The sequence below is a fragment of the Centruroides sculpturatus genome, unplaced genomic scaffold, assembly GCF_000671375.1.
Source record: "Centruroides sculpturatus isolate CEXI.00-Female unplaced genomic scaffold, Cexi_2.0 scaffold569, whole genome shotgun sequence".
NCBI lineage: Eukaryota > Metazoa > Arthropoda > Arachnida > Scorpiones > Buthidae > Centruroides > Centruroides sculpturatus.
This window is the reverse complement of record NW_019384810.1, coordinates 444351-471650: the sequence shown is the minus strand read 5'-3', so window position 1 is coordinate 471650 and position 27300 is coordinate 444351. Positions and strand designations below refer to the sequence as shown.

Genomic DNA, 27300 nt, shown 5'->3' with positions numbered 1-27300 from the left:
TTTTAATATTACCGATATGTCATCGAAAAGAAAACGTGTTGTATTATCATTAAATGACAAATTAAAGTATTTGTTTCGATTATCCGGATTTTTCCTTATCCGGACTACCTTCATCCCCAATTAGTCCGGATAATCGAGGTTCTACTGTACTAAAAATATTAATTTTTTAGAGAATGTCAAAGGACTGCAGGCATATCAACAACTGATTTAGTTGGAAGGTAAAAATCTTGCTTAATTTTTAAATTTCTTTTTCTGTTTATTATTAAGATACTTTAAATGATTTAAAATTTATTCCTTTTAGAATGTTACTTTTGACAAAACAGCATCATAACAGAGACGGAGAATACAAACCAAACAAAAAAGAAGTGGATATTAGCAGAGTAATTTAATTTTACATATGTCATTGAATGAAATGATGTAAAAGCAGATCAATAAATAGTTATCCAAATGAGCTAAATAACAATTAAGTTGTGTGTTAATAATTAAAGATACAGTAAGACCCTGCTTAGTGCTGCCTTGCTTAACGCTGACTTGATATAATGCAGTCTGCTCGAAGCGTAAAAAAAGCTCAAAATTTACTGATTTAAATTATTGCGGCATTTTATTGATTCCTATATGATTATTTGTGAACACAAACCAATCAGCAATAGGTGGCAAAAAGGTGTACTTTCTTTAAATCTATGTTTGTTTGGTGCAATTTTGGAAAAAATATAACATCATGGATGCTATAGGAAATATTGACTTCACTTGGCAGGAATTAACTGATAAATGCACAAATGAAGTGTGGAAAAAGTTATGGCTGAAGTATCCAAGAATTCTTGATGAGAAGAGCCTATTGTTGTATCATTAGGTTGACCAAACTGAACCTAATCAATATAGCAGCACTAGGATTTATAGATGAGCAGGATATTGAGGAGTTACAGCAGGTTTCTGGTGAGACCCTTACCAACGACGACCTTCAAGATCTGGCAGAACATGGAATTCATATGGAACTGGAAAATAGAGATTCTAAAAAACAAAGAACCCAAAAAATTTCTCTACAGATTTCTTTAGTAAAAGTTTGGTAAGATAACCAAAATCATTGATCAAATTGTAGTGAATGATCCCTATTTTTGAAAGGAGTGCAGAAGCAAAATGCGACATTTTGGATGCGATTTTCTGCTACCAACATTTGCTTAAGGAAAGAAAAAAGTGACATATGAAACTTCACGACTTTTCTGAAATTCTTGTTCTTTTGCAATAAAGTCAGGATCTTCATCAAAAAAATGAACTTTACATTTCTGTGTGCATATGTTTGTGTTATTTAACATATATTATTATACAAATTAATATAAAAATAACTTAAAATTAAAGTAAAATTTATTTTTGGTTGCATGTTTCCCTAACGCTATTTATTGATACTTTGACAACCCCTTCANTATCCGGATTGTTCAAAATAAACAAAAATTTTAAGAATTTGCTGATTTGCACTTGGCGAATTACGATACTGTTTATGTACGTGATGGAATGCATAACTTTTTTTGTTTCAACGACGTCTCACCCGGCACAGTGGCCGTAAACTCTTAAATATATTTTGCGTCGTAATAAAAATATAACTTGACATACGTATTTATAGATAATTTATTTTCAAATTACTTCATTTCTATGACCAAGGGCGGCATAAAGCATGGGCAACGTGGGCCACCGCCTATGCCATCGTTTTGAAGGTTTATGCATCACTTAAAAGCCGCGAACGCGACGAAAAACGATAGTCGTCATAAAATGATAGATACTTTGTCAAATTTTGATTCATAAATATTTTATAGAATCCGTCTTCTTGCGCCACCAGAGGGCCTTTTAAACAATAGTTAGTCTGTTAGCGTTGGTCAGTAGTAGTCCAAATTCAATACGAACGTTTGTTTCTTGAAAATTTGATCACGATTTAAATACAGTATTTATTTTTAATATTACCGATATGTCATCGTAAAGAAAACGTGTTGTATTATCATTAAATGACAAATTAAAGTATTTGTTTCGATTATCCGGATTTTTCCTTATCCGGACTACCTTCATCCCCAATTAGTCCGGATAATCGAGGTTCTACTGTACTAAAAATATTAATTTTTTAGAGAATGTCAAAGGACTGCAGGCATATCAACAACTGATTTAGTTGGAAGGTAAAAATCTTGCTTAATTTTTAAATTTCTTTTTCTGTTTATTATTAAGATACTTTAAATGATTTAAAATTTATTCCTTTTAGAATGTTACTTTTGACAAAACAGCATCATAACAGAGACGGAGAATACAAACCAAACAAAAAAGAAGTGGATATTAGCAGAGTAATTTAATTTTACATATGTCATTGAATGAAATGATGTAAAAGCAGATCAATAAATAGTTATCCAAATGAGCTAAATAACAATTAAGTTGTGTGTTAATAATTAAAGATACAGTAAGACCCTGCTTAGTGCTGCCTTGCTTAACGCTGACTTGATATAATGCAGTCTGCTCGAAGCGTAAAAAAAGCTCAAAATTTACTGATTTAAATTATTGCGGCATTTTATTGATTCCTATATGATTATTTGTGAACACAAACCAATCAGCAATAGGTGGCAAAAAGGTGTACTTTCTTTAAATCTATGTTTGTTTGGTGCAATTTTGGAAAAAATATAACATCATGGATGCTATAGGAAATATTGACTTCACTTGGCAGGAATTAACTGATAAATGCACAAATGAAGTGTGGAAAAAGTTATGGCTGAAGTATCCAAGAATTCTTGATGAGAAGAGCCTATTGTTGTATCATTAGGTTGACCAAACTGAACCTAATCAATATAGCAGCACTAGGATTTATAGATGAGCAGGATATTGAGGAGTTACAGCAGGTTTCTGGTGAGACCCTTACCAACGACGACCTTCAAGATCTGGCAGAACATGGAATTCATATGGAACTGGAAAATAGAGATTCTAAAAAACAAAGAACCCAAAAAATTTCTCTACAGATTTCTTTAGTAAAAGTTTGGTAAGATAACCAAAATCATTGATCAAATTGTAGTGAATGATCCCTATTTTTGAAAGGAGTGCAGAAGCAAAATGCGACATTTTGGATGCGATTTTCTGCTACCAACATTTGCTTAAGGAAAGAAAAAAGTGACATATGAAACTTCACGACTTTTCTGAAATTCTTGTTCTTTTGCAATAAAGTCAGGATCTTCATCAAAAAAATGAACTTTACATTTCTGTGTGCATATGTTTGTGTTATTTAACATATATTATTATACAAATTAATATAAAAATAACTTAAAATTAAAGTAAAATTTATTTTTGGTTGCATGTTTCCCTAACGCTATTTATTGATACTTTGACAACCCCTTCATTCCCATTGACGAGTTAACTCGTCAAGTTTACATAGCATTACAAACTCTGTCCTTAAGGCCTTTTGAAAAATTTTTTTTTTTTTCAATTTTTGGAATGTTTTTTAAGTCTCCAAATTTTTCAAAAATTTTTACCTGCGCGAAAAAATTTTATCGCGATTTTAATCAACCTGTAATGACGTGCAATTCACGCTTTATTGCTTTTTAATTGTTTTTTAATGGTAGTTTGATATCAAATTTCATTCATCGTTCTAAAGTTGTAGTGCACGGATTTTCCTTCTGTAAAGTTATTTAAAGCTAGTTTCTGATGTCAAAAATGACTTCAGATAGTTTTTTAAATTTTTTAAATTAATAGATATTATTATATATAAGTTTAATTAAATTGGGGGGTCGGAAATCGCAATAAAAATTTTAATTTTTTAAAAATATTTAAAAATATACCACCAGCTAGTATTCAAGTTACTTTAAACCCTTATCCTCCTGAGAAGTCTGAGAATGTCCTGAGAAATCCGACACCAGCTGTTCTCAAGGTCATCCAGCTGTGTAAACAATGATCATGGTGTCAAATTTCACAAAGGCGAGACAAAGGAAGTTAAACTTTGAAGCTTTTCCTTCAAAATTAGCACATTTCTTTCGTTTTTTTTTTCCTTCAGTTTTAAGTATTTTTTATGTTTAATTATAATTAATTAAAAATTGATCGGGAGTGAAGGAGTTAAAATTACCTCGTTTAATGCTGTTTCGCTTAGTCTTTTGTTGTCTAGGAACACATTCCCTGCATTAAGTGGGGTCTTACTGTATATACAAAAAATGTTAAGAAAATTTTAAGCAAATAGTAAATTATTATTTTATCANTTACTACATTAGAAACTATTTTAATATATATAATATTTATATCTTTAAAATAGTATCTGATGCAGAAAATTTTAAGCAAATAGTAAATTATTATTTTATCATTCACAAATATGTGTAATAGTAGCTCAATTTGTTGTATTTGTGTGTGCAGGGCTTAAAGTGACTTGCTTTTTTAGCTTTTTTTCATAGCTTCTCTCATTTTTAGCTTTTTCCCAGGTAAACTCTCTTTTCTCACACTTTTCACTTCCCATGTGGAATTTTTTTTATAAATGCACTCAGGAGCAAAATAGCAACCAGCATGCCCCATACACCTTATGTGACTGTGCACATCATGATAAGGCATTATCATCTACACATGTACAGTACATGTATATAGGCTAACATAACAAGGAGCTTCCCAAGGCTTACTACTCTGCACATGCTGTAGAATTTGTGCTTAGGTTCTCCTTGCTTGTATTCTTGTGAAATACCGATCTCTGTGGTGCTTTGATACAAACACACTGCATTATGGCATAAGTACACTTGTAGTATTTTTTCATACATGCATACATGCAAGAAAGACATTGGCTGTACACAAAGTGTTTAGCCAACAGAAAAGAGGATAAAGGAAAGGGGAGAGGAAATAGACAGTAGAGAAAGTTAGGATCCCTCTGAACGGTGTACATGTGGCTACAGTACCCTCTATATTTGATGTTGGCATGCAATTTTTATGCTGCAAGGCCGTAGTCCCCCAAAGAGTCTAAAAGAAAACCTAAGTGTAGCGAACACCAATAATTGAGTACCACCACAAATAGCTAAGTTTAGAAGTTAGTGCCGAGTGGCTGTTAGTAGGAAGATTTATATCTACTTAATACTAATAAAACTGAATGCAATTGCGAATCTTAATACTACTCAACAGCTACACAGACTCTGTGAAAAGGAAACGAACACAATGACAAACTAGATGAGAGGAATGGACTAACAGAGACAATGAACAAGACCTCAATTTTTTGTTGTTTTTTTGTTTTATTATTTATTTATTTATTTTTTTTTAAACATTAACTTACTAACTAAACTAACTTATCATAACCTAGGACGAACCTAACCAAATGACTAAAGCTAACAAACCCTTATCTAATTTAACCTAACCTATCATATTCTAACTGGAAACCTAGCTACTGTGTTTCCCCGAAAATAAGACATCTGCAGAAAATAAGACCTAGCACAGATTTTGCTGAATTGTGAAATATAAGGCCTCCCCCTGAAAGTAAGACCTAGCAAAGTTTTTTTTACTCGTAACAGTAATCGACAGATGCTTGAAAGTGGCCGTTGGCTTTTTGAAAGTACAGCCACTGATTGGTCAACAGACAATCATGCCACACTATGTGATTTGCATAAGACTATGGCTTAGGAATTACAGATTTGCATAACGTTACGGCTGGTGATGGCTAATTGGTCGGCCGGGAATCACGCCACATGACATTTGCATAGTGTAAGCACTAATTGGTCATCGAGTCCGATGTTGACGCTATAAAAAGGCGAGAGTTCGACACATTGGATATACGTCACTTGTCTAAGTTTGACTTGGGAATTTTTTTGTTCAATAATAAATGTGAATTCTTCTTCCTGGAAAATTAAGACATTCCCTGAAAATAAGACCTAGCACATTTTTCAGAGCAAAAATTAATATAAGACAGTCTTATTTTCGGGGAAACATGGTAAGAGTCCCTAATCTAACTTACAACTAGGACAAGGGGCATACCAATCGAAAATGGCACCTAGGGCATGCATCAAAGTTGCGCCCCCTTCGTAAATGATCTTAATATAAAAAACAGATACACTAAATAAAACAGTCATGAATCTTACTTACAAAACATATTTATTTTCTATTTTATAACGAGTGTGAGTCCGTAAATTCTTTACATTTACAGTTGCACCTTTCTGGCCTTCTGTGACGCAAACATATCGATGATGTTGGAAATCAGTTTTTTTCCATTTCTTCTCGCTCTACACCGAGCAAAGCTAGGTTGTATAACCTTTCTTGACTCATTGTAGCCCTCAAATATGAAAGTATTAATTTTAACTTACTGAAAGATCGCTCACAACTTGCGATGGATACTGCAATTGTGAGCAGAATTTGAATGGAAATGCGCAGATTTGGAAATACATTTTCATCCCCGTACTGCACAATAAATTCAAATAGCTCTTCAGATTTCTTTATGTTGACGTTTTTTCTTGTAGATATTAGCATTTGAACATCCAATATTTCTTCTTATAACTGTTTCCCGTTAACATTGCAACCATAGACATTTCCAAATTCTTTACATTTCTTTTTTAAATCATTGCAGTCGTCAGTGCTGTAACACAGTGTTTTAACATCTAGAAGAAATCCAAATCTGGTGTCAGTTTCATGCAAACAAGTAAACCTTTCACTTATTTCACACACAATATGATCCAGCGATTTCTTTATTACTCGTTCTTTAGCAGTCAACCCTGCGTCTGATGCATTTTCTCCAGCCATACATTTTTTTTTTGTTTTTGATGCCTTTCCTTGGCTACATCCCATTTCTAGCAAACATTGAATCCTATTTTTAATGCCTCATTAACTAACTCTCTCCTTCATTTGAAAAATAGTCTCGGAGGGCTTTTATGTGCAAGGCAGCATTATGAAAATGGTGGAAGAAAGAGAAAAAGAGAGAGGAAAAAAAACAAGGCTCAGCAAGCTACACACTGACAATTAGATAACAAATCAAATAGCTTCAATAATGTTTGCTCGCTCGGGATTATTTAAATCAGAATCACAAATCCCATATAAACAAACTAAACAACTGCACGAGATGTGTCGAATTCGAACGAGCTAGTGCACTGCCTGCGCGCACCACTCATTTCCTCTCGCTCATTTGCAAAGCACGTGAGTTGCAGACAAGATTGTTTGATATGAATTGGTTTATTTTGATTTTTAAATTTAATAACTGACGATTTTGCGTACCCCCCCTTTGAAAGGCGCCCGAGCCACGTGCCCTACTTGCCCCACCCTAGGTATGCCTTTGACTAGGACTAACTGAATTTAGACTGAAAATGAAGACAGAAAAAAGAATTAAAATACAAAGTTAAAAGGCAGTTATATACTGACAGTTGAAACAAAGCAAGGAAAAGCTAATTGCCATCTGTGCCCCTGGAGTGAGTGCTCTCAAGAGCCCCACTAAGGGATATAAATGCAAATCGAATGGATCGATCAGGAACAGATTGAACGGTCAACTGTTGTGTATGTCACTACATTTAGCAACACTAGCATTATGCAAATCAGTTATCTATCGTCGTGAGTCTGGCAAATTTATAGTACAAATATTTTCTGTATTTTGGTTTAATAAATCATTAAAATAGGTACCTATTGGGTTGATGCAAAAGTTCGTCCCGTTTTTTTTAAAAGAATCAAAGACAAATTTTATTTACTAAAACTTACATTTAATCAATATAGTATGTGCCATTCTGTTTGACCTTTCTTCATAATTTGAAGTTTGGACTATTTACAAAAAGTCAAAATTTACTTTTGAGTCCATCTTTATCCTTATTACACTACCATAGAAGTATCAGTCACAAAAAATTTTCTGCTTTGAAGAACTCTTCTTAAAACACAGGTAAAAATTGGTAAAAAATCCCAATGGTTAAAAAAGATCAAGTGTCAGCCTTTCTCTGTAGGTTTCTGACACTTTTACAATTAAAAACACAAAGAAATTCTTCACACTATCATTTTTATCCATTCTTGTAAACTGCTTCTAGCCCTCTAGTGGTAGTTATGAGTATCTACATTATTTGCATATAGTTACAATTTTTGTGATTACTCAGGATTTATTTCTTCATAATTTGAAGTTTGGACTATTACTGACTATTAGTGACTGATACTTCTATGGTAGTGTAATAAGGATAAAGATGGACTCAAAAGTAAATTTTGACTTTTTGTAAATAGTCCAAACTTCAAATTATGAAGAAAGGTCAAACAGAATGGCACATACTATATTGATTAAATGTAAGTTTTAGTAAATAAAATTTGTCTTTGATTCTTTTAAAAAAAACGGGACGAACTTTTGCATCAACCCAATAGGTACCTATTTTAATGATTTATTAAACCAAAATACAGAAAATATTTGTACTATAAATTTGCCAGACTCACGACGATAGATAACTGATTTGCATAATGCTAGTGTTGCTAAATGTAGTGACATACACAACAGTTGACCGTTCAATCTGTTCCTGATCGATCCATTCGATTTGCATTTATATCCCTTAGTGGGGCTCTTGAGAGCACTCACTCCAGGGGCACAGATGGCAATTAGCTTTTCCTTGCTTTGTTTCAACTGTCAGTATATAACTGCCTTTTAACTTTGTATNATCGGTTATAGGCGTGATGCCCAACGGAACTCGAAATAAGAACATTTTTGAAAGGCGTTCCAAAGACAACGGGCAGTAACGATGTGTTACGAATAGAACATTGCCTGAAGAAGGATACAGTGGTGTCCGAAAACGTTTGCGATTGAAATTCTTTCACATCGGTTATAGGTTTAGAGATAAGTTATTTTTAAATTTTGACTTTTTGTAAATAGTCCAAACTTCAAATTATGAAGAAATAAATCCTGAGTAATCACAAAAATTGACCTTTCTCCATCTTTCCGGTAGCTGCATAATCCTGTGCTCATAGAATTTCTGAGATTTCTGGCTAAAAAACTGATTCAGGTGATTTTTCAAGTCTTTCAAGGAAGTAAAGTTTTTAGCATCTAAGCTGTTTTGAAATGATCTAAATAAATGGTAGTCAGAAGGTGCAAGATCAGGAGAGTATGGTGGATGAACCAAAACATCCCAATCAAGTTGTAAAAGTTTTTGTCAGGTGGCCAAAGACACGTGTGGTCTAGTGTTGTCTTGATGGAACACAATGCCCTTTCTGTTGGCTAATTCAGGTCGCTTCTGGTCAATTGCTCGCTTTAATTCACTTAGTTGTGAACAGTATTCCTCTGAATTAATGGTCTGATTTTCAGGTAACAGCTCATAATAAATGATTCCCTTCCAGTCCCACCAAATGCATAGCATAACCTTCTTTGGATGTAAACTGGCTTTTGCGCTGGTTGAAGGGGCATCTCTGTGCTTACACCATGATCTTTTATGCTTAACATTATTATACACAATCCATTTTTCATCACCTGTAATAATTTGCTTTAAAAATGGATCGATTTCATTGCACTTCAATAGAGAATCGCAAGCAGAAATTCGGTCTATCAAATTTTTTTCTGTTAACTCATGCGGCACCCATACATCGGCCTTGCTAACCATTCCAAGTTGATGTAATCTCCTTGACATTGTTGACTGATTGATTCCAAGAATTTCTCCAATCTCTCAAGTTGTTTTGTGCCAATCACTTTCAATTAGTGCCAATATTTCGTTGTCATCAGCCTCGGCTGGTTGTCCAGAACGTGGTGCATCGCTAAGGTTAAAATTGCTTTCACGAAACTTTCTAAACCACTTATGGCATGTGGAATCATCAATGGCTCCCTCACCATACACAGAACATATCTTTTTCTGTGTCTGCAAAGAATTCTTGCCTTTTTGGAAATAAAAAAGCATAATATGTCAAAAATGCTCCTTATTTTCTGCCATTTGTAATGCTTAACAAAATTTTAAAAACACAACTAAGTAAGACAACTTTATTCTCAAATACTAGCTGAGATCCCTTTTGCCAAATGTCATCGAAATTTTACACATGTGAAAGAAATAACACTTCAGTGTTGTGTTTTTAGCCAGCTGGTGCTAAAAACGGGATGAACTTTTGCATCAACCCATACTTATTTACTTGTGTATTACATATTTTATTATAGAATTTATTATTAGTTCGTTTAATTGGGGCAGCTGCTTAATTGAGCCAAAACNAAGCGCATATAGATTCTGGAAATGAAATTTGATGTAATGTATTTATTGATTTTTGGTCGCTAATATGTTTTATATAAATTTAACTGAATCAAAAAATAGTGTAAAATTCCATTTTGGTTTCTGATTTGGCTGCAAAATTTGGTTTTGAGCAGACCTTACCTGTCTGTAAAAAATGTAACAATGCCTGATAAAATAATATATGTTGCTGGAGCATTCGATTTATTTCGTATCCTTTAAACATGGGTGTTTTTCTATTTGAAAATGGTTTTCTGTTTCAATGCAATACAATTACAATAAACTCCTGATATGAGCCTTCCCATGACAATAAAATGCCACCAGTAGAGAATTGGATAATGGATTATGAATGGAGCATTAAAAACCCTGTAATGAGGGAGGTCGAATCCAAGTCCTGCTAAAACGGCTGATAAAGATCTTCATGGGAATGCTGCATTTTTGGAGATATTTTATATCTAGATACTAGGGATATCCCAATACCACAAGTATCGATACCAGTATCATGAGTAGTTTGATATTGATACCAGTATTGCATTGGGTATTGAAACTGGAAATTTTGCCAGCTGTTGCTGTTCAGTCTGTTATGTTGCCATCCACTCATTTTCATTGCTGAGAAGGTACACCTATTCCTCTTCCTCTTTCTGCATGGTGACTATATTCAAAATAATGCCATGTAAAAACAAATTGCATAAAAAGTACAATACACGCATTCAGTAGGAAAATGTTTGATAGTAGGGTTTGTCGGTTTTGAGAAACCTGTATTTTGAAGAAATTTGTATAATTTGAAAATAAGGTTTTCCCGAGTAAAAAAATCTGTTTTCGAGCCTTAAAACATAAAAATTAATTATTTGATTATAAACATTAACATTTTGATACAAAATTGTCCCTGGCATAAAATGGGAATATTGTTAAATACCAAGTTTCATAAAACTAACTACAAAACAAAAAAATTCCCACTATGCCTAAAAGGTATCCAATTTGGCTCAATTCGTGCTCTGAATGAGATGGGTGGGACCTTATCAGAGCTGTAGAGCATATCCATAGAAGCAAAAATATCAAAGGAACCATACCTCTACAAGCATCCCTTTGCGAGTACAGCCCCAAAATTGGGTCATGTGAGATCGATTACATAAATATCTTCAAAAACTTGAAAAAACTTTGCTTAACCCTAGGACACTAAAGTAGTAGTTTTTAGTATTTTAGGGTACAAACAGAAGAACAAAAAATTTTGATTTATTATTTAACGCTTTAAAGACAATTAAACCCAGCTTAGTAGCAAGTGAGAGTTTTTTCTATTTCATGTGCAAAATAAGGACAAACTTAAGCAATAGAGCTATAGACATCCTTTACTTTCCAAAATCATATTTTCTTAGGAAAAATAAAAAATAAAATAATATTTTGTAGGCATTCATTGTTGTTTGTTTTTCTTAATGATATTGTATGGAGTAAATTTTATATTTTAATAAATCATTTAACACCTAATGCTGAGAAAAACATTTATTTAAAGAAACATTAACGTTTTCGACCTAATATGATAGGCCATCTTCAGATGCAAGTATTCTTGAACATATTTAACTTAATATTTAACGTCAGAACGTTTGAATACTTTTAAGTTTGTATTTTAATGTGATAGTGTAGCATTTTTTTTTTTTTTTGTTTTGTTTTGTGTTGATTACAGACATTGGACAATTATATTTTGTTATATTCTTGAAATGTTAGATATTAAATAAATTAAAAAGTTTTAAAATAAATTGTAAATATATGTTATTTCCTTTTTTGGTAAAAATTTGAAAACTGGTTTTAACCAGTTTTGTAGAAAAGTTGAGATTCGAAAACCGGTTTTTTAAAAAGTCAGTTTTTGTATAAATCCTACTTGATAGGATCCACAACTTGAATGGCATGAAAAAATAAGCAATTTACAAAAGAAACATAATTTTTTTGCTCTAACATCATTTATCATTAACATTATGTACATAAATATAGTAAGCATAAAGTAGCATAGAAAAAAAATCAACATACAGTATTCTCTGATGTGCATATAGTACTGTACTGTGCTTAAAAAAAACTTGATTTCAACAAAAATAGTAACATTTTTTAACATTAACACAATTTTAATGAAAAGTTAAATTTAAAAAATTTCAAATTAATGGATTTTTTCTGTGTAAAAAATCAATTGCTTAAAAGGAGGATTAATTTTGTTTTGTGGACTGAGTTATTTCAAAACACACAAAAAGAGGATAGATGTACTCTACTCATTACAATGAATTGAGCCCCAGAGCAGCAATTAATATTTTTTACTTACTCCAGGGAATTGAATCCTGGCTATTTGGTCCAGAAGTCAGGGTGTCAGTAAGTACTTCAGTTTACATTCATATGATGTCTTATGTACACAAAAGAAGCCCCAGATCTACAGTCCTATTAATGGGCTCTGTGGGTGCTACTATATACAGGAAAGGGATGGATAAGAAGTTGTTGTTGAAAAGGTAAAACAGTGTCTTTACATTGAAAGTTCTTTATTGTGTTCAAATTATACAAATGTCAGTGCAAACATGCATATACAAATTGTAGCTCATTTTAATTAAATAGTCGAAGTTGATTAACAAAAAAAATTCTGCATAATGTCTAACTACATATTTATTTAAAAATAGTAATCAGAACTCTAAGCGCATATAGATTCTGGAAATGAAATTTGATGTAATGTATTTATTGATTTTTGGTCGCTAATATGTTTTATATAAATTTAACTGAATCAAAAAATAGTGTAAAATTCCATTTTGGTTTCTGATTTGGCTGCAAAATTTGGTTTTGAGCAGACCTTACCTGTCTGTAAAAAATGTAACAATGCCAGATCTGATACTCAAAGTAAAGTATAATACTGGTATTGGTATTGGACCAAAAGTATTGAGTACAAAAAGAAAAATACTTTTCTTCAATACTCAGTATTGAAGAAAAGTATTAGTAGTATCGGGACATCCCGAGGTATAATACATGTATATTTAGCCAAACAGAATGATTCCAAAAATTACAAAATATAAATACAGAATGATCCAAAAATGATGTAATGAGTAAGATAATATAAAAGTAAGGTATAAAATGTATTGAGGTATTTTCTAAGTAGATATCATAAAACTTTCAGAAACTATTGCCATACTTGTATGCATGGGTGTAGCCAGGAAAGGGCATGGGTGGGCACAGCCCCCACAGTTAACCTGGTGCCCCTCCCCAGAAAATTACATTAGCCAAAAAGTCCAGAGCTGATTTGCAAAAAGAAATAAAAAGCTGAAACTAATTTAATTGGGTGTAGTGTACCCACAAAATCTAGATCAGGCATAGCCAACATATGGCCCGTGATTAATCTTTGAATATTGGTATTGGACTTAACTTCAAATAATTGCTCAAATAGATCTGCGATAATTCCTTATATCCTCACAATGTGAAGTGATAAAAAAGTTGAGAAATTCTGACCCCTAAAAAGAAAAAAAAAAGGTCAACGGCTTTCTGCCAATGTGAAAAGTGTATCCGTAATCCCTTATGTACAGTTTAGTCTCTAAGGGTTAAGGTATTGCTAGAGCTTGATATTGACATTACGAGAACGTATGATTAAAGGAAGTTTCATATTATATGTGTGTTAAGTTATTGTCGATTCCTATGGAAATTTCATTTTAATGAACAATAATTTGAAATAATTCAATTTTGTGTCAGGCTGGCCTCTACTAGGCCCCCCATAACAAAACTCTGGCTATGCCAATGCTTGTATGTGATAAACATCTAGTAAGAGAATGTAACAGCAGTTATTACTCAGATTATTTCTTAACAAATTGACTAGTTGTCTTAAATAAGTGTTGAGCAGTTTAAGCAGTATTCCTTATGCTTTGGCTGATTATAATTATTTGCCATATTTATCATTAAACTTTCAGCATTTAATGTTTCAAATGAAAAATAAATATTTTTTGATAATTTATCTAGTTTTAATTTATATCGTTTTTAACTTACTTTAGAAGTTGTTATTACAACATATAATGAAAACTTAAAAGGTGAATGATTTGCTGTTTAAGAACTGTATAAATTTTTTGAAAATTCTGTAATAAAGTATATAAGAAAGTAATTGACATAGTTTTAATACTGTAATTCTTTATTTCAAAGTAAATTTTTAACAAGTGCTGTTCAATTTATCAATCAATAAGTTATCAATATAAATGCTTTATATTAGTCAAATAAATTTTTAATTTAGAAAAAAATCAGTATTAGCAGACAATATAAATTTTGAAAATACAGGTACTCTTCACTTTATGACCTATCTGCTTAACGACCACTTGCACTTACGACCAATCGAGTTTGGACCTGCAATTTGGGAAATTCCCTTTCTCAGCTTGAGTGTCGATCAGTGGCGATTGGTGACAGTATAGGCTTGCTATGGACTTTTTTTAGTCAGTTTGATGTAATTTAAACAATTGCGGGCCTTGCCAATACGCTTAATTTAGATGTTGAAGTGGAAGACATTGTTGAATTAGTGGATTATGCTGATGGAGAGCTAACAAATGAAGATTTAATAGAGTTAGAAGTGATGCAGTATTTGGAAGAGGAAGACAACGAACGAAGTGAAAAAGAAATTCATGGAACATGGGTTAGCTGGGTTCTCCAAAATTAATGTGGCTATGTTGGAACTTGAGGCTATGGATCTAATACTGAACATTTTAACATAAAGTTGGACGTGGGATGAGTGAACTTTTGAAGTGCTATAGAGAAATTTATCAAGAAAAAAGATTACAATGCAAACCACAGTTAAGAGTTTCTTATAGACTGTTACATCCAAGACCTCCACCCTTGAAGGTACAACTTTTATTTCATCGTCGTCATCTCCTTTACCTGGAAAAAACCTCTACAGATCCAGATAACCAAATAAACAAATGATAATATGTACATATGCATGTCTTTTTATGAATAAATTTGAAGTTTGTTGCATAATTTTTATAATTTTACAACGATCCTATATTCTGGCTGCATTGACCAATTTGCTCGTTTATTGACCAATTTGCTTAACGACAGTTGTAGGAATAGAACTCGGTTAGTTGTAGGAATAGAACTCGGTCGTAAAGAGAGGCATACTTGTATAATGATTTATATTTTTAGATTAAAATACAACATATATGCTATTTTTGCTTAGTTAAATAAAAATAAAAGCATTAAGCAAATAAAATAGTTATTCTTAATCATATATTTCAATATGAATTGAATTATTATAATAAACATGCAGACTTGAAAATGTCTTCTTATCACCTTAATTAGTGCAATTATTGTAGTAATTATTACATTCAATCATACCAAGTTTTTGATTTTAATTGTATATACTTACATTTTAATATAATTTTATTCTTGTATACTTTTATCATACCAGTTATATTACTCAAAAAAAAGTAATTATTTCTTAACTGAATAAGATATCGGTCATTTAGATTTTCTTGAAAAGGCAAAAGAAAAAGGTGATTATTTAATTGTTGGACTTCATACAGATCCTGTGAGTTTTCAACATGAAATCAATTTTGAATGTTTTGTTCATTGTTGCTTTTATAAATTAATGTGTTTTTATTTCTAGGTGGTTAATTGTTATAGGGGAAGCAATTACCCAATAATGAATTTACATGAGAGAGTATTGAGTGTTTTGGCTTGCAAGGTTAGTAAATTTAAAATTTACCATATGTAAAATTGATAGTTGTCAGCTGAAATAAAATTAGTATGCTTACATATTTATATAAACATACTAAATTTTGTTTTTAAATTTTATTCATAACCCCAATAGATGCTAGATTAAAAATCTAGCATCTATTGGGCTACTGAAAATTTGATGCACGTGTATATAAAAAAGTATATAGCTAAGTGATCATTATCTAGAAAGAATGGACAAATATATTTGTCCATTTATCTTTCAAGATAATGATAACTTAGCTATAATGATAATGGACAAATATATTTGTAGATTAAAGCTGTTGACTTATATCTTCATTTTAGTGTAATGAAATAGGAAAAAAATAAAGTTTAATACAGTAAATTTGCTTCATGGTAACCTTTTTGAGGTCAAAGATGTTACATTTTCCAAATATTTTCTGTTCTGGTGAAAATATATCAATTAAATTATACAATTTCATGTCTAGATAAAAAAGTACTCTGAAACTTAAAAACTATCCTTTAAAATTATATTTAAAATAATTTAAAAAGCAAAGAAAAACATCACTACATAAAATTTTTTTAAATAATTGACAAATTAGAAAAACAAAAAAATCAACGTTTACTAGATTTTATGAATGTGCATTATTATTATTATTATTATTATGTTGGGTTTAGTGGGTAATACTCGGTTTAAACCGGTGGCTGTGTACTATGCCGAACCAGAGTCAATGCATAGCAACCAAAACTAATTAAATAAGTGTGTCAGTGTCTGTATTCAGGAATTTCCTAACAATATGACATGTATTCAATATAGTGGCCTTCTGTAGTGTGATGTATGTATTTCTATTCAATTGTAATGTTTCCAGGCTTTTGTGTAGTGTGTGTGGTATCACACCTGTACAGGAGAGAACAACAGGTACAATAAGCACCCTATCCATCCTCCACAGATGCCTTATTTCCTGGGCGAGTTCTGTGTACTTGCTAATTTTTTCAGTGCATGTGTTTTGTACATTGTGAGTGTTTGGAATGGCTATGTCTATAATGTATGTGATTTTATTGTGTTTGTCAATGAGTGTGATGTCTGGTCTGTTGTGGTAAATTGTTTTATCTGTGATTATGGCTCTGTCGTAGTACATTTTGTGCGTGTTGTTTTCCAATACTGTTTGTGGTATATACTTGTAGTATGGTTCATGGATGTCTACCAATTTGTGTTTCTTTGCAAGCTCTTGGCAAATTATATTTGCTACTTGATTGTGTCTATGTAAGTAATCTGTCTGTGCCAAGAGCTTGTAACCAGAAATGATGTCACATCATGCCAGAAACTATACAACACATTTTCTGCATGTGTCATTTGTGAGTGTTGTATCTTTGAGTATGTGTTTTCTGTAGTTTTTAGTATTTATGACTTGATCCTGTACGGCAGTCATGAATACTTTCGTCTCCCCAAAGAGGCATCCCCAATGTAACTAACTGTTTGACGCAGTTCTGTCAACAAAATCCTGGACCATGTCATAAAGATGCTTGCCATGGAGTGCCTTTTGAGCCCACAATGTCTTAATGGTGTCTATGCTTTTTATATGTTTGCGGAAAATGTCACACTATGCCAGAAACTATACAACACATCACTTCTGGTTGCAAGCTCTTGGCACAGACAGATTACTTATATAAACACAATCAAGTAGCAAATATAATACACCAAGAGTGTGCATAGAAACACAGATTGGTAGACATTCACGAACCATACTACAAGTATATTCCACAGACAGTATTGGAAAACAACATGCACAAAATGTACTACAACAGAGCCGTAATCAGACAAAACAATTTACCACAACAGACCAGACATCACACTCATTGACAAACACAATACAATCACATACATTATAGACATAGCCATTCCAAACACTCACAATGTACAAAACACATGCACTGAAAGAATTAGCAAGTACACAGAACTCACCCAGGAAATAAGGCATCTGTGGAGGATGGATAGGGTGCTTAATGTACCAGTTGTTCTCTCCTGTACAGGTGTGATACTACACACACTACACAAAAGCCTGGGAACATTAGAATTGAGTAGAAATACATACATAACACTACAGAAGGCCACTATATTGAATACATGCAATATTGTTAGGAAATTTGTAAATACAGACACACACACTGACACACTTATTTAACTTTAGTTTTATTTTGGTTGCTATGCCTTGACTCTGGTCCGGCATAGTACACAGCCACCGGTGTGAACCGAGTATAACCCACTAAACCCAACATAATAATAATAATAACTCCTGTGGTCACCACCTGGTCATGGTGGGAGAGCACAGTAATTTTACTGAACCATAGAGCAATGCAGGCTGGAGCACAAGCTCCTGGTAGGGACACCCATGCTAGTAAGGTCTATGGGGAGAAATGAAGCTAAGAGTGACCACACACCCACATTCTGTGGAGATATTTATCATGGTAGTAACCAGATCTAAGTATGATACCAGCTCGGACATCGCCCGGGTTAACAAGGTCCAAGTTCGTGGGTTAGGCAGAGGCTCACGTTCGAAAAATAGACTCCAGTCTCCCTTGGTTATTGGTGTCGAAAGCAGTGCCGGCTTAAGCATGGCTACTGCAATGCCCTCAACTGATGTGAGGAATCAACCTAGCCTTGGTGTTTCTGTGGCAATGCATCCACAGACCACAAAGGCTGGAAAACCATGCCAACGAAAGAAATGGACAACAGAAATGAACGAGTTTATCATCTGTACTTACTACACCATCACAAGACTTGAAACAAACATGACAGCATACATACAACAACTAAACCATAGATTCACACAACAATATCCTCACCTCACTGTCAGCAAACAAAGGGTTGTTGATCAAAAAAGAACAATTATACACAACAACCTTATTCCACAAACAACACTTGAACTTATCAAACAACAGGTTGCTGATCAAATACAACAACAGACAGAAACATGTAACATTAATGAAAATCACATAACCTGTCAGGATAATCCAGCAACAAGCATTGATAATAGTACACATACAAAAACTACCATTAATGATACTACAGACACTTCCTCATCCATCACTGATAACGTAGATATAGATTTAGTTAATACACTCTCACTTATATATCAGGAAACACTCACTAAATATACAGGCACAGATCCCACACAAAGACCACGAATACCGAAAATCAACACGTCAAAGGTAGTAGGAAAAACACTAAATTATGTAAACACTCACTTACTACCAAACTACATTCATTCAATTTCTACACTCTCAGACATTCATACATTAGTTTATGCTGGGGCAGTCACAGTAGTAACACACCATGGACTGAAAATACACTCACAGACAGACACACACAAAACACAATCCTATCATAAGCCTGCCTGGCAGAGAAGAATAGAAACACAAATAAATGACATTAGACAGCAATTAGGCAGGCTGACACAATACACTAAAAACAACATAACACCCAAATTAAAGAAACAACTCAAAAACATTTTCAAGAAAATCAAAACACACACAAAACACGAACATCACAACACACACATTACAGAATACATCGATACACTAAAACAAAAACTCGCAGCCAAAGCACGTAGACTCAAACGATACAAAACATGTACACTACGAAAACAACAAAATAAATTATTCACAAACAATGAAAAACTTTTCTACAGACAAATCAGTACCAAAACAAACACTGATACACAGCACAGTGGCACACCAACAGAAGAAGAACTCACAACTTATTGGTCTTCTCTTTGGTCCAATGCTGTTACACACAATGCTGATGCAGGCTGGATCGAGGAGGAGAACAGAAACTTGCATAACATACCAACTATGCCCTGTGCTGAAATAAACATACACGACATTTGCTACGCTGTTAACAGAATACACAACTGGAAGACACCTGGTGTAGACAACATTCACAATTTCTGGTACAAAAAGTTTACATCACTGCACCAGGAACTAGCTAAACATCTAACACACATCATTGTCAATCCACAAGACATGCCAAAATTTCTTACTCAGGGCATCACCTACATGAAACCTAAAAACAACACCACCACAGACTCCACACAATACAGTGTTAGACGTCCGTGTTTATTAACAACTCCTCAACGATAGAGCTCGCGAGAAGAGTGCGAGATCTCGTCCCGTGATTGAAGAATAATATCCCTGTTTTGTTAGTTTCAGTTTTGGTTTTTTTTTTTTTTTTTTTTTTTTTTACTTCTTGTTCTTTTCTGTGTGCAGTCAACTGCTTTGTGATTATGTCCTTAATAATAACTTCAATAAAGTATTTTGAACACATTGCTGGTATGTATAATTTGTCATCCTATCCTGCGCTGTGAACGGACGAATTATCATTGGCTTATCATTAAAAGTTAAATGATAAAAGACCTTAACCCTAACATACAGACCAATTACATGTCTTCCAACACTCTACAAATTATTGACATCCTGTATCACAAACAAAATATACAAACATGTTGAAGAACACGACATTCTTACAGAACAACAAAAAGGTTGCCATAGAAATAATGGGGGATGCAAAGAACAGTTACTAATAGATTCAATCATTTCACGGCAAGCACACAAACAACACAGAAACACATACATGGCATATATAGACTATAGAAAAGCATTCGACAGTGTTCCACACTGTTGGTTGCTACATATTCTACACATGTACAAAATACATCCATCACTCATTGCATTCTTCGAAAACACTATGCAGCACTGGAGAACAACACTATATCTCAGGGTTAGTGACACTTCCATACAAAGAAACGAAATATTCATTAGGCGAGGAATTTTTCAAGGAGATTCCTTGAGTCCTCTCTGGTTCTGCATAGCCCTGAACCCATTATCCAACATGTTAAACAACACGCAATATGGCTACAATATCAGACATGAAAAAACAACACAGTTTACGCTGTCACATCTCATGTACCTGTCCAGTGCAAAATGGTTTTCCTCATCGTGACGTGAATCACGTCACGTAAGTGACGTCATTTGACCTGTCAATCATTTCTACCTGTGCTCCCATTGGTTTAAAATGGACTGTGCTGCTGTATGATTTATTTGGGGGGTGATAGGAATGATTCAAGAGGGATTATGTTGAACACTAAGCTTAAAAGTCGTAATCACAGCTTGTTTTAATATAATCACGTTTTTTTTTCTTTTTTATGCTTTTTGTAATAAAAATCTGTCATTATTGCCATTAGAAAATACGATTATATCGTTTATTTATATAATTTTTCTTTTTTCTAACGTTTCTTATGATTATATTACTGTAATTTGTTCCAAAAATGCAAAAAAAAATCTAGTTTCACTTCCGTTTAAATTATTCCAAAAGCGGGTTTCACTGGCTGGCACCGTTGCCAGGTAGTGAAACCCGCTTCTCTCCAATTCCTTTGTAATTGGAGAGAAGTGGGGATGGAAGTCAAGGTCACAATAGTAAATGTTTATTATCTTTACAGAAGGGATTCACACTCATTTTTAACGTAAACAAACCGATAAGTGCATTATTATAGTGTCAATTATCTCAACTTTCAACGATTGACATCCGCTCTCTTTGTAACTAGAGAAGAGGTAGAATTGGGTATCAAAATCACAGTAGTAACCGTTTATTTTTTTCATTGAAGAGATTCATTTCATCCACTCCATCGCTAATATCAACAACGTTCTATTACCACCAGTTCCGATATCTACTTTGATTCTATCGTCTGCTCTTTGTTTCTCTTTTTCTCCGTTAAGGGTCGCCTCTCGTTTTCTCAAAATTTAATAAAATACTTATTCGTTTGAATATGAAAATTAGCTAAATTACAGCTGAAAAACAACAAAAATCTTATTTTATTTGTAAATGGAGAAGGACGATGACTCATTCAGAAAGATTTGTTAATAGACTTCGCGTTATCCCCTACTGCGAGAGTCAATAAACATTAATTGTTTTATGACTCTATTAACAAATTCTTTCTGTGTTGTAAATCGACTAATTGACTAAGCTTTTATTTCATTTTACTCATAAAAAGGTTGTCTTCAAGACTTAACAGATAGTTCTGTTAGATTTTTACACATTAATTTAATTTAAATTTTTTATGTGATATAGTCGCATGTTAGGCTTAACTCGATCACCTAATATCAAAAATTAACACGGCTCGAATCATTATAGTAAACATCAAAATTCTTTGCTGGTACTTTAGACAAAAATGTTTTCTATGTATGAAATGAAGCAATTAAAAATAATAAGCGGACCATCAAAAATTCGAATATTTACGACATGTTTTCGATTATGTAAAAAACTTCACATAATAATACTTAAAAATTGCATCTATGTCAATTCCTGAATGTTATAAAAATGCAATTAGCAACAATATTACAATTTTCACAATTTGTATTATTATAATTTATTTTTATATTTTTTGTGGAGTTGATCTTCCTCGACAAAAACCGTCGTGACGCAATCAGACTTAGCGATTTCATTTATAATTACTTAAAATTTAGATCACCTGTCTTTTAGGTCTGTTTTGTTGCGCAGCAATGGGAAATAAATAGATAATAAATGCAGGTTATAATTAAAATTATTTTTAGAAGGTTAATTTAGATTATTAAATTTTTGTTGTTTTTCAGCTCTAATTTAGCTAATTTTCATATTCAAACGAATAAGTATTTTATTAAATTTTGAGAAAACGAGAGGCGACACTTAACGGAGAAAAAGAGAAACAAGGAGCAGACGACAGAATCAAAGCAGTTGTCAGAAATCGTTGTTGGTATTAGCGATGGAGGGGATTGAAATGAATATCTTCAATGAAAGGAATAAACGATTACTATTGTAATTTTGATATTCAATTCTAATCCTTGTCCAGTTACAAAGAGAGTGGATGTCAATCGTTGAAACTTAAGATAATAAAACACTGTAATAAAGAACTTATCGGTTTGCTTACGTTAAAAACGAGTGTGATTCACACCCTTCTGCAAAGGTAATAAACATTTACTATTGTGACCTTGACTTCCACCCCCATTTCTCTCCAATTACAAAGGAAGCCGATGCCAGGCAGTGAAACCTGAGAGATTTTGAACGGAAGTGAAACTAGATATGTTTTTCTTTTGCATTTTTGGATCAAATTACAATAATATAAACATAAGAAACGTTAGAAAGGAGANTTTCACAATTGTCATTGGGTTTATTTGTAAATGGAGATGAACGACGACTCATTCAGAAAGATTTGTTAATAGACTTCGCGTTATCCCCCTACCGCGAGAGTCAATAAATGTTAATTGTTTTATGACTCTATTAACAATTCTTCTTTCTGGGTTGTAAATCGACTAATTGACAAAGTTTTTACTCATAAGAAGGTTGTCTTCAAGACTTAACAGATAATTTTGTTAGATCTTTACACATTAATTTTATTTTTTAGTTTTTTTATGTAATATAATCGCGTGTTAGGCTAAACTCGATCATCTAATATCAAAAATTGACAGAGCTCGAAATATTATAGTAAACATCAAAATTCTTTGCTATAGTTTAGACAAAAAATTTTTCTATGTTTAAAATGAAGCAATCAAAAATTAATAAGCGGACCATCAAAAATTCGACAATTTACGACATGTTCTGGATTATGTAAATTGTTCTCTTCATAATATAAAAACTTCACATAATAATACTTAAAAATTGCATCCATGTCAATTCCTGAATGTTATAAAAATGCAATTAGCAACAATATTACAATTTTCACAATTTGTATTATTATAATTTATTTTTATATTTTTTGTGGCGTTGATCTTCCTCGACAAAAACCGTTTTGACGCAATCAGACTTAGCGATTTCATTTATAATTACTTAAAATTTAGATCACCTGTCTTTTAGGTTTGTTTTGTTGTGCAGTAATGGGAAATAAATAGATAATAAATGCAGGTTATAATTAAAATTATTTTTAGAAGGTTAATTTAGATTATTAAATTATGAAAGAATGATAGCTACACGACACGACTGTGGCGTAGTATTATTCTTTTATTTATATGTAATTTCATAATATTTAGGGTCTAATTAGCTAACTTCTAGTTGTTTGGTTCTGTTTGAAGGAGTAAGCATCTTAACAGAATTGTCTGTGGAAAATTGATTGCAATAAGAACTACCCTTTCACGTAAATCAAGGTAAAAATGTAAACAAATGTTAGATAATCGTGATTTTTGTCGTTTTTCAGCTCTAATTTAGCTAATTTTCATATTCAAACGAATAAGTATTTTATTAAATTTTGAGAGAACGAGAGGCGACACTTAACGGAGAAAAAGAGAAACAAGAAGCAGATGATAGAATCAAAGCAGATTTCACTGAGGATAATACAACGTTGTTGGTATTAGCGATGAAAGAGATTGAAATGATTCTCTTCAATGAAAGGAATAAACGATTACTATTGTAATTTTGATATTCAATTCTACTCCTCCAGTTACAAAGCGGATGTCAATTGTTGAAACTTAAGATAATTAACACTGTAATAAAGCACTTATCGGTTTGTTTACATTAAAAACGAGTGTGATTCACACCCTTCTGCAAAGGTAATAAACATTTACTATCGTGACCTTGACTTCCACCCCCACTTCCCTCCAATTACAAAGGAAGCCGATGTCAGGCAGTGAAACCTGAGAGAATTTAAACGGAAGTGAAACTAGATATGTTTTTCTTTTGCATTTTTGGATCAAATTACAGTAATATAAACATAAGAAACGTTAGAAAGGAGAAAAATTACATAAATAAACGATATAATCGTATTTTCTGATGACTGTAATGCCAGATTTATATTAAAACAATGCGATTATATTTAAAAAGCTGCGATTACAATTTTTAAGCTTAGTGCTTAACATATTCCCTCTTGAATCATTCCTATCACCCCCAATAAATCATAAAACGGTGCAGTCCATTTTAAACCAATGGGAGCACAGGTAGAAATGATTGACAGATGAAATGACGTCACTTACGTGACGTGACGTCACGATGAGGAAAACCATTTTGCACTCGACAGGGTACATGAACGACATAAAACTTTATGCATCCACACAAAAACAACTTCATCAACTCCCACAAATCACACACTTATACACTAAGGACATACAAATGGAGTTTGGCTTAGACAAATGCAAAAAACTTCACATAGAAAAAGGAATCCTGAAGAAAGAAGATTTTGCACTTGGAAATGGAGACGTTATTGAATCCATGGAAGAGGGCGAGTTCTACAAGTACTTAGGATTCCAACAGGCCAAACTAACAGAACATACACAAATAAAGCAACGATTAATTAAAGAATACCAAAGTAGGTTAAACGCTATACTTAGAACACAGTTAAATGCAAAACACACAGTTAAAGCAATAAACACATATGTCATCCCAGTACTCACATACTCTTTTGGAGTTATACATTGGACTCACACAGATCTCGAGCAACTCCAAAGGAAAACAAGAACAACACTTACTAAGCATAAACAACATCATCCTAAATCCGCCACAGAAAGATTAACCCTTCCACGTAAAGAAGGCGGACGTGGCCTGATTGACATAGTTAACCTTCACTACAAACAAATACAGTCACTGCGAGAGTTTTTCTACAAGAAACAAGAAACATCACAGTTACATAAAGCAGTAACTCTAGCAGACTCAAATAACACACCATTAAACTTACACTCACAACATACAGACATGACACAACATATAAAAAGCATAGACAACATTAAGCAATCATGGGCTCAAAAGGCTCTCCATGGCAGGCATCCTTACGACCTGGCCCAGGATTTTGTTGACAAAACTGCGTCAAACAGCTGGTTAGATCGGGGATGCCTCTTTGGGGAGACGGAAGGATTCATGATTGCCATACAGGATCAGGTCATAAATACTAAAAACTACAGAAAACACATACTCAAAGATACAACACTCACAAATGACACATGCAGAAAATGTCACATCATGCCAGAAACTATACAACACATCACTTCTGGTTGCAAGCTCTTGGCACAGACAGATTACTTACATAGACACAATCAAGTAGCAAATATAATACACCAAGAGCTTGCAAAGAAACACAAATTGGTAGACATCCACGAACCATACTACAAGTATATTCCACAGACAGTATTGGAAAACAACACGCACAAAATGTACTACGACAGAGCCATAATCACAGATAAAACAATTTACCACAACAGACCAGACATCACACTCATTGACAAACACAATAAAATCACATACATTATAGACATAGCCATTCCAAACACTCACAATGTACAAAACACATGCACTGAAAAAATTAGCAAGTACACAGAACTCGCCCAGGAAATAAGGCATCTGTGGAGGATGGATAGGGTGCTTATTGTACATGTCGTTCTCTCCTGTACAGGTGTGATACTACACACACTACACAAAAGCCTGGGAACATTACAATTGAGTAGAAATACATACATCACACTACAGAAGCCACTATATTGAATACATGCCACATTGTTAGGAAATTTGTAAATACAGACACACACACTGACACACTTATTTAATTTTAGTTTTGTTTTGGTTGCTGTGCCTTGACTTTGGACCGGCATAGCACACAGCCACCGGTGTGAACCGAGTATAAGTCACAAAACCCAACATAATAATACAGTAGAGCGTCGTTTATCCAAATGAATGGGGACTGGGGTTGTTCGGATAACTGATTATGTACGAAAAAATATATTAACTATCCCATGTTGAAATTTTTCTCTGTTGCGTGTCGCTTAGCGTTGAATTTTTGTCAATGTTAAGCCTAATGTTAACTTTTTAAAATAATAATCGTGGCTATTGTATTGTTAAAAATTATTTCTTTATTTTTTACAAACAAAATAAATACATTTAAAAATATAAAAACAAAAAAATTATACTTTAGAAGTTAATCTAGTATCAAAAACGTTTGATTCAGCATGATACACAGTCCTTAGAAAAACACCACACAAAAGGCCAGTGCTGCCAGCTAAAAGACACACACCAACAAAAAAAATATTGGAGTAGTCCAAGATATAGCTAAAGATTGCAGTGCCACAGCACTTGCAAAAATTAAAATTTGCTGACTGGAATTCTTTCAGATAACTGACATTTCGGATAAACGATGCTCTACTGTATTATTATTATTGAAATTAACATATTGTCTTGGAGGAAACTGTAATGAATTTTCATATTTATGTATTGTAATTAGTGATGCCACGAATAGTGATTTTGCCGAATACCGAACATTTGGCTACGCTCTTGGCCGAAGCGCCGAATATTCGGCGGCCGAATGTTCGGCAAAATATGTGTACATTTCGCGGGTGATATGTTACGACCTGATACATTGCGGTGGGTGCGGTAGCGACACTGCGGGCACATTTGTTTTATTTGCGAGTAGATCATGTCACAACATGCATTATTTGTTCATTGTTACATCAAATTGCGTTACTAATTATTACTAAAAAATATCACTGTATCACTTTATATGAAAACTGTTCGCCTAGATCGGAC

General features: G+C 33.2%; 1 protein-coding gene and 1 pseudogene across 1 annotated transcript in view; one reads left to right on the top strand and one right to left on the bottom strand.

Moving 5' to 3' along the window:
- The window catches only part of LOC111629777 (ethanolamine-phosphate cytidylyltransferase-like), a 63848-nt gene that overhangs the window by 20204 nt on the left and 16344 nt on the right, over nucleotides 1-27300 (top strand). Inside the window, exons 5-9 of the mRNA XM_023373690.1 lie at nucleotides 171-218; nucleotides 302-380; nucleotides 10200-10326; nucleotides 15554-15630; nucleotides 15709-15786. Coding sequence (XP_023229458.1) covers nucleotides 171-218; nucleotides 302-380; nucleotides 10200-10326; nucleotides 15554-15630; nucleotides 15709-15786 — 409 coding nt within the window. The remainder of the gene's footprint in view (nucleotides 1-170; nucleotides 219-301; nucleotides 381-10199; nucleotides 10327-15553; nucleotides 15631-15708; nucleotides 15787-27300) is intronic.
- Nucleotides 6110-6705, bottom strand: LOC111629782 (annotated as a pseudogene).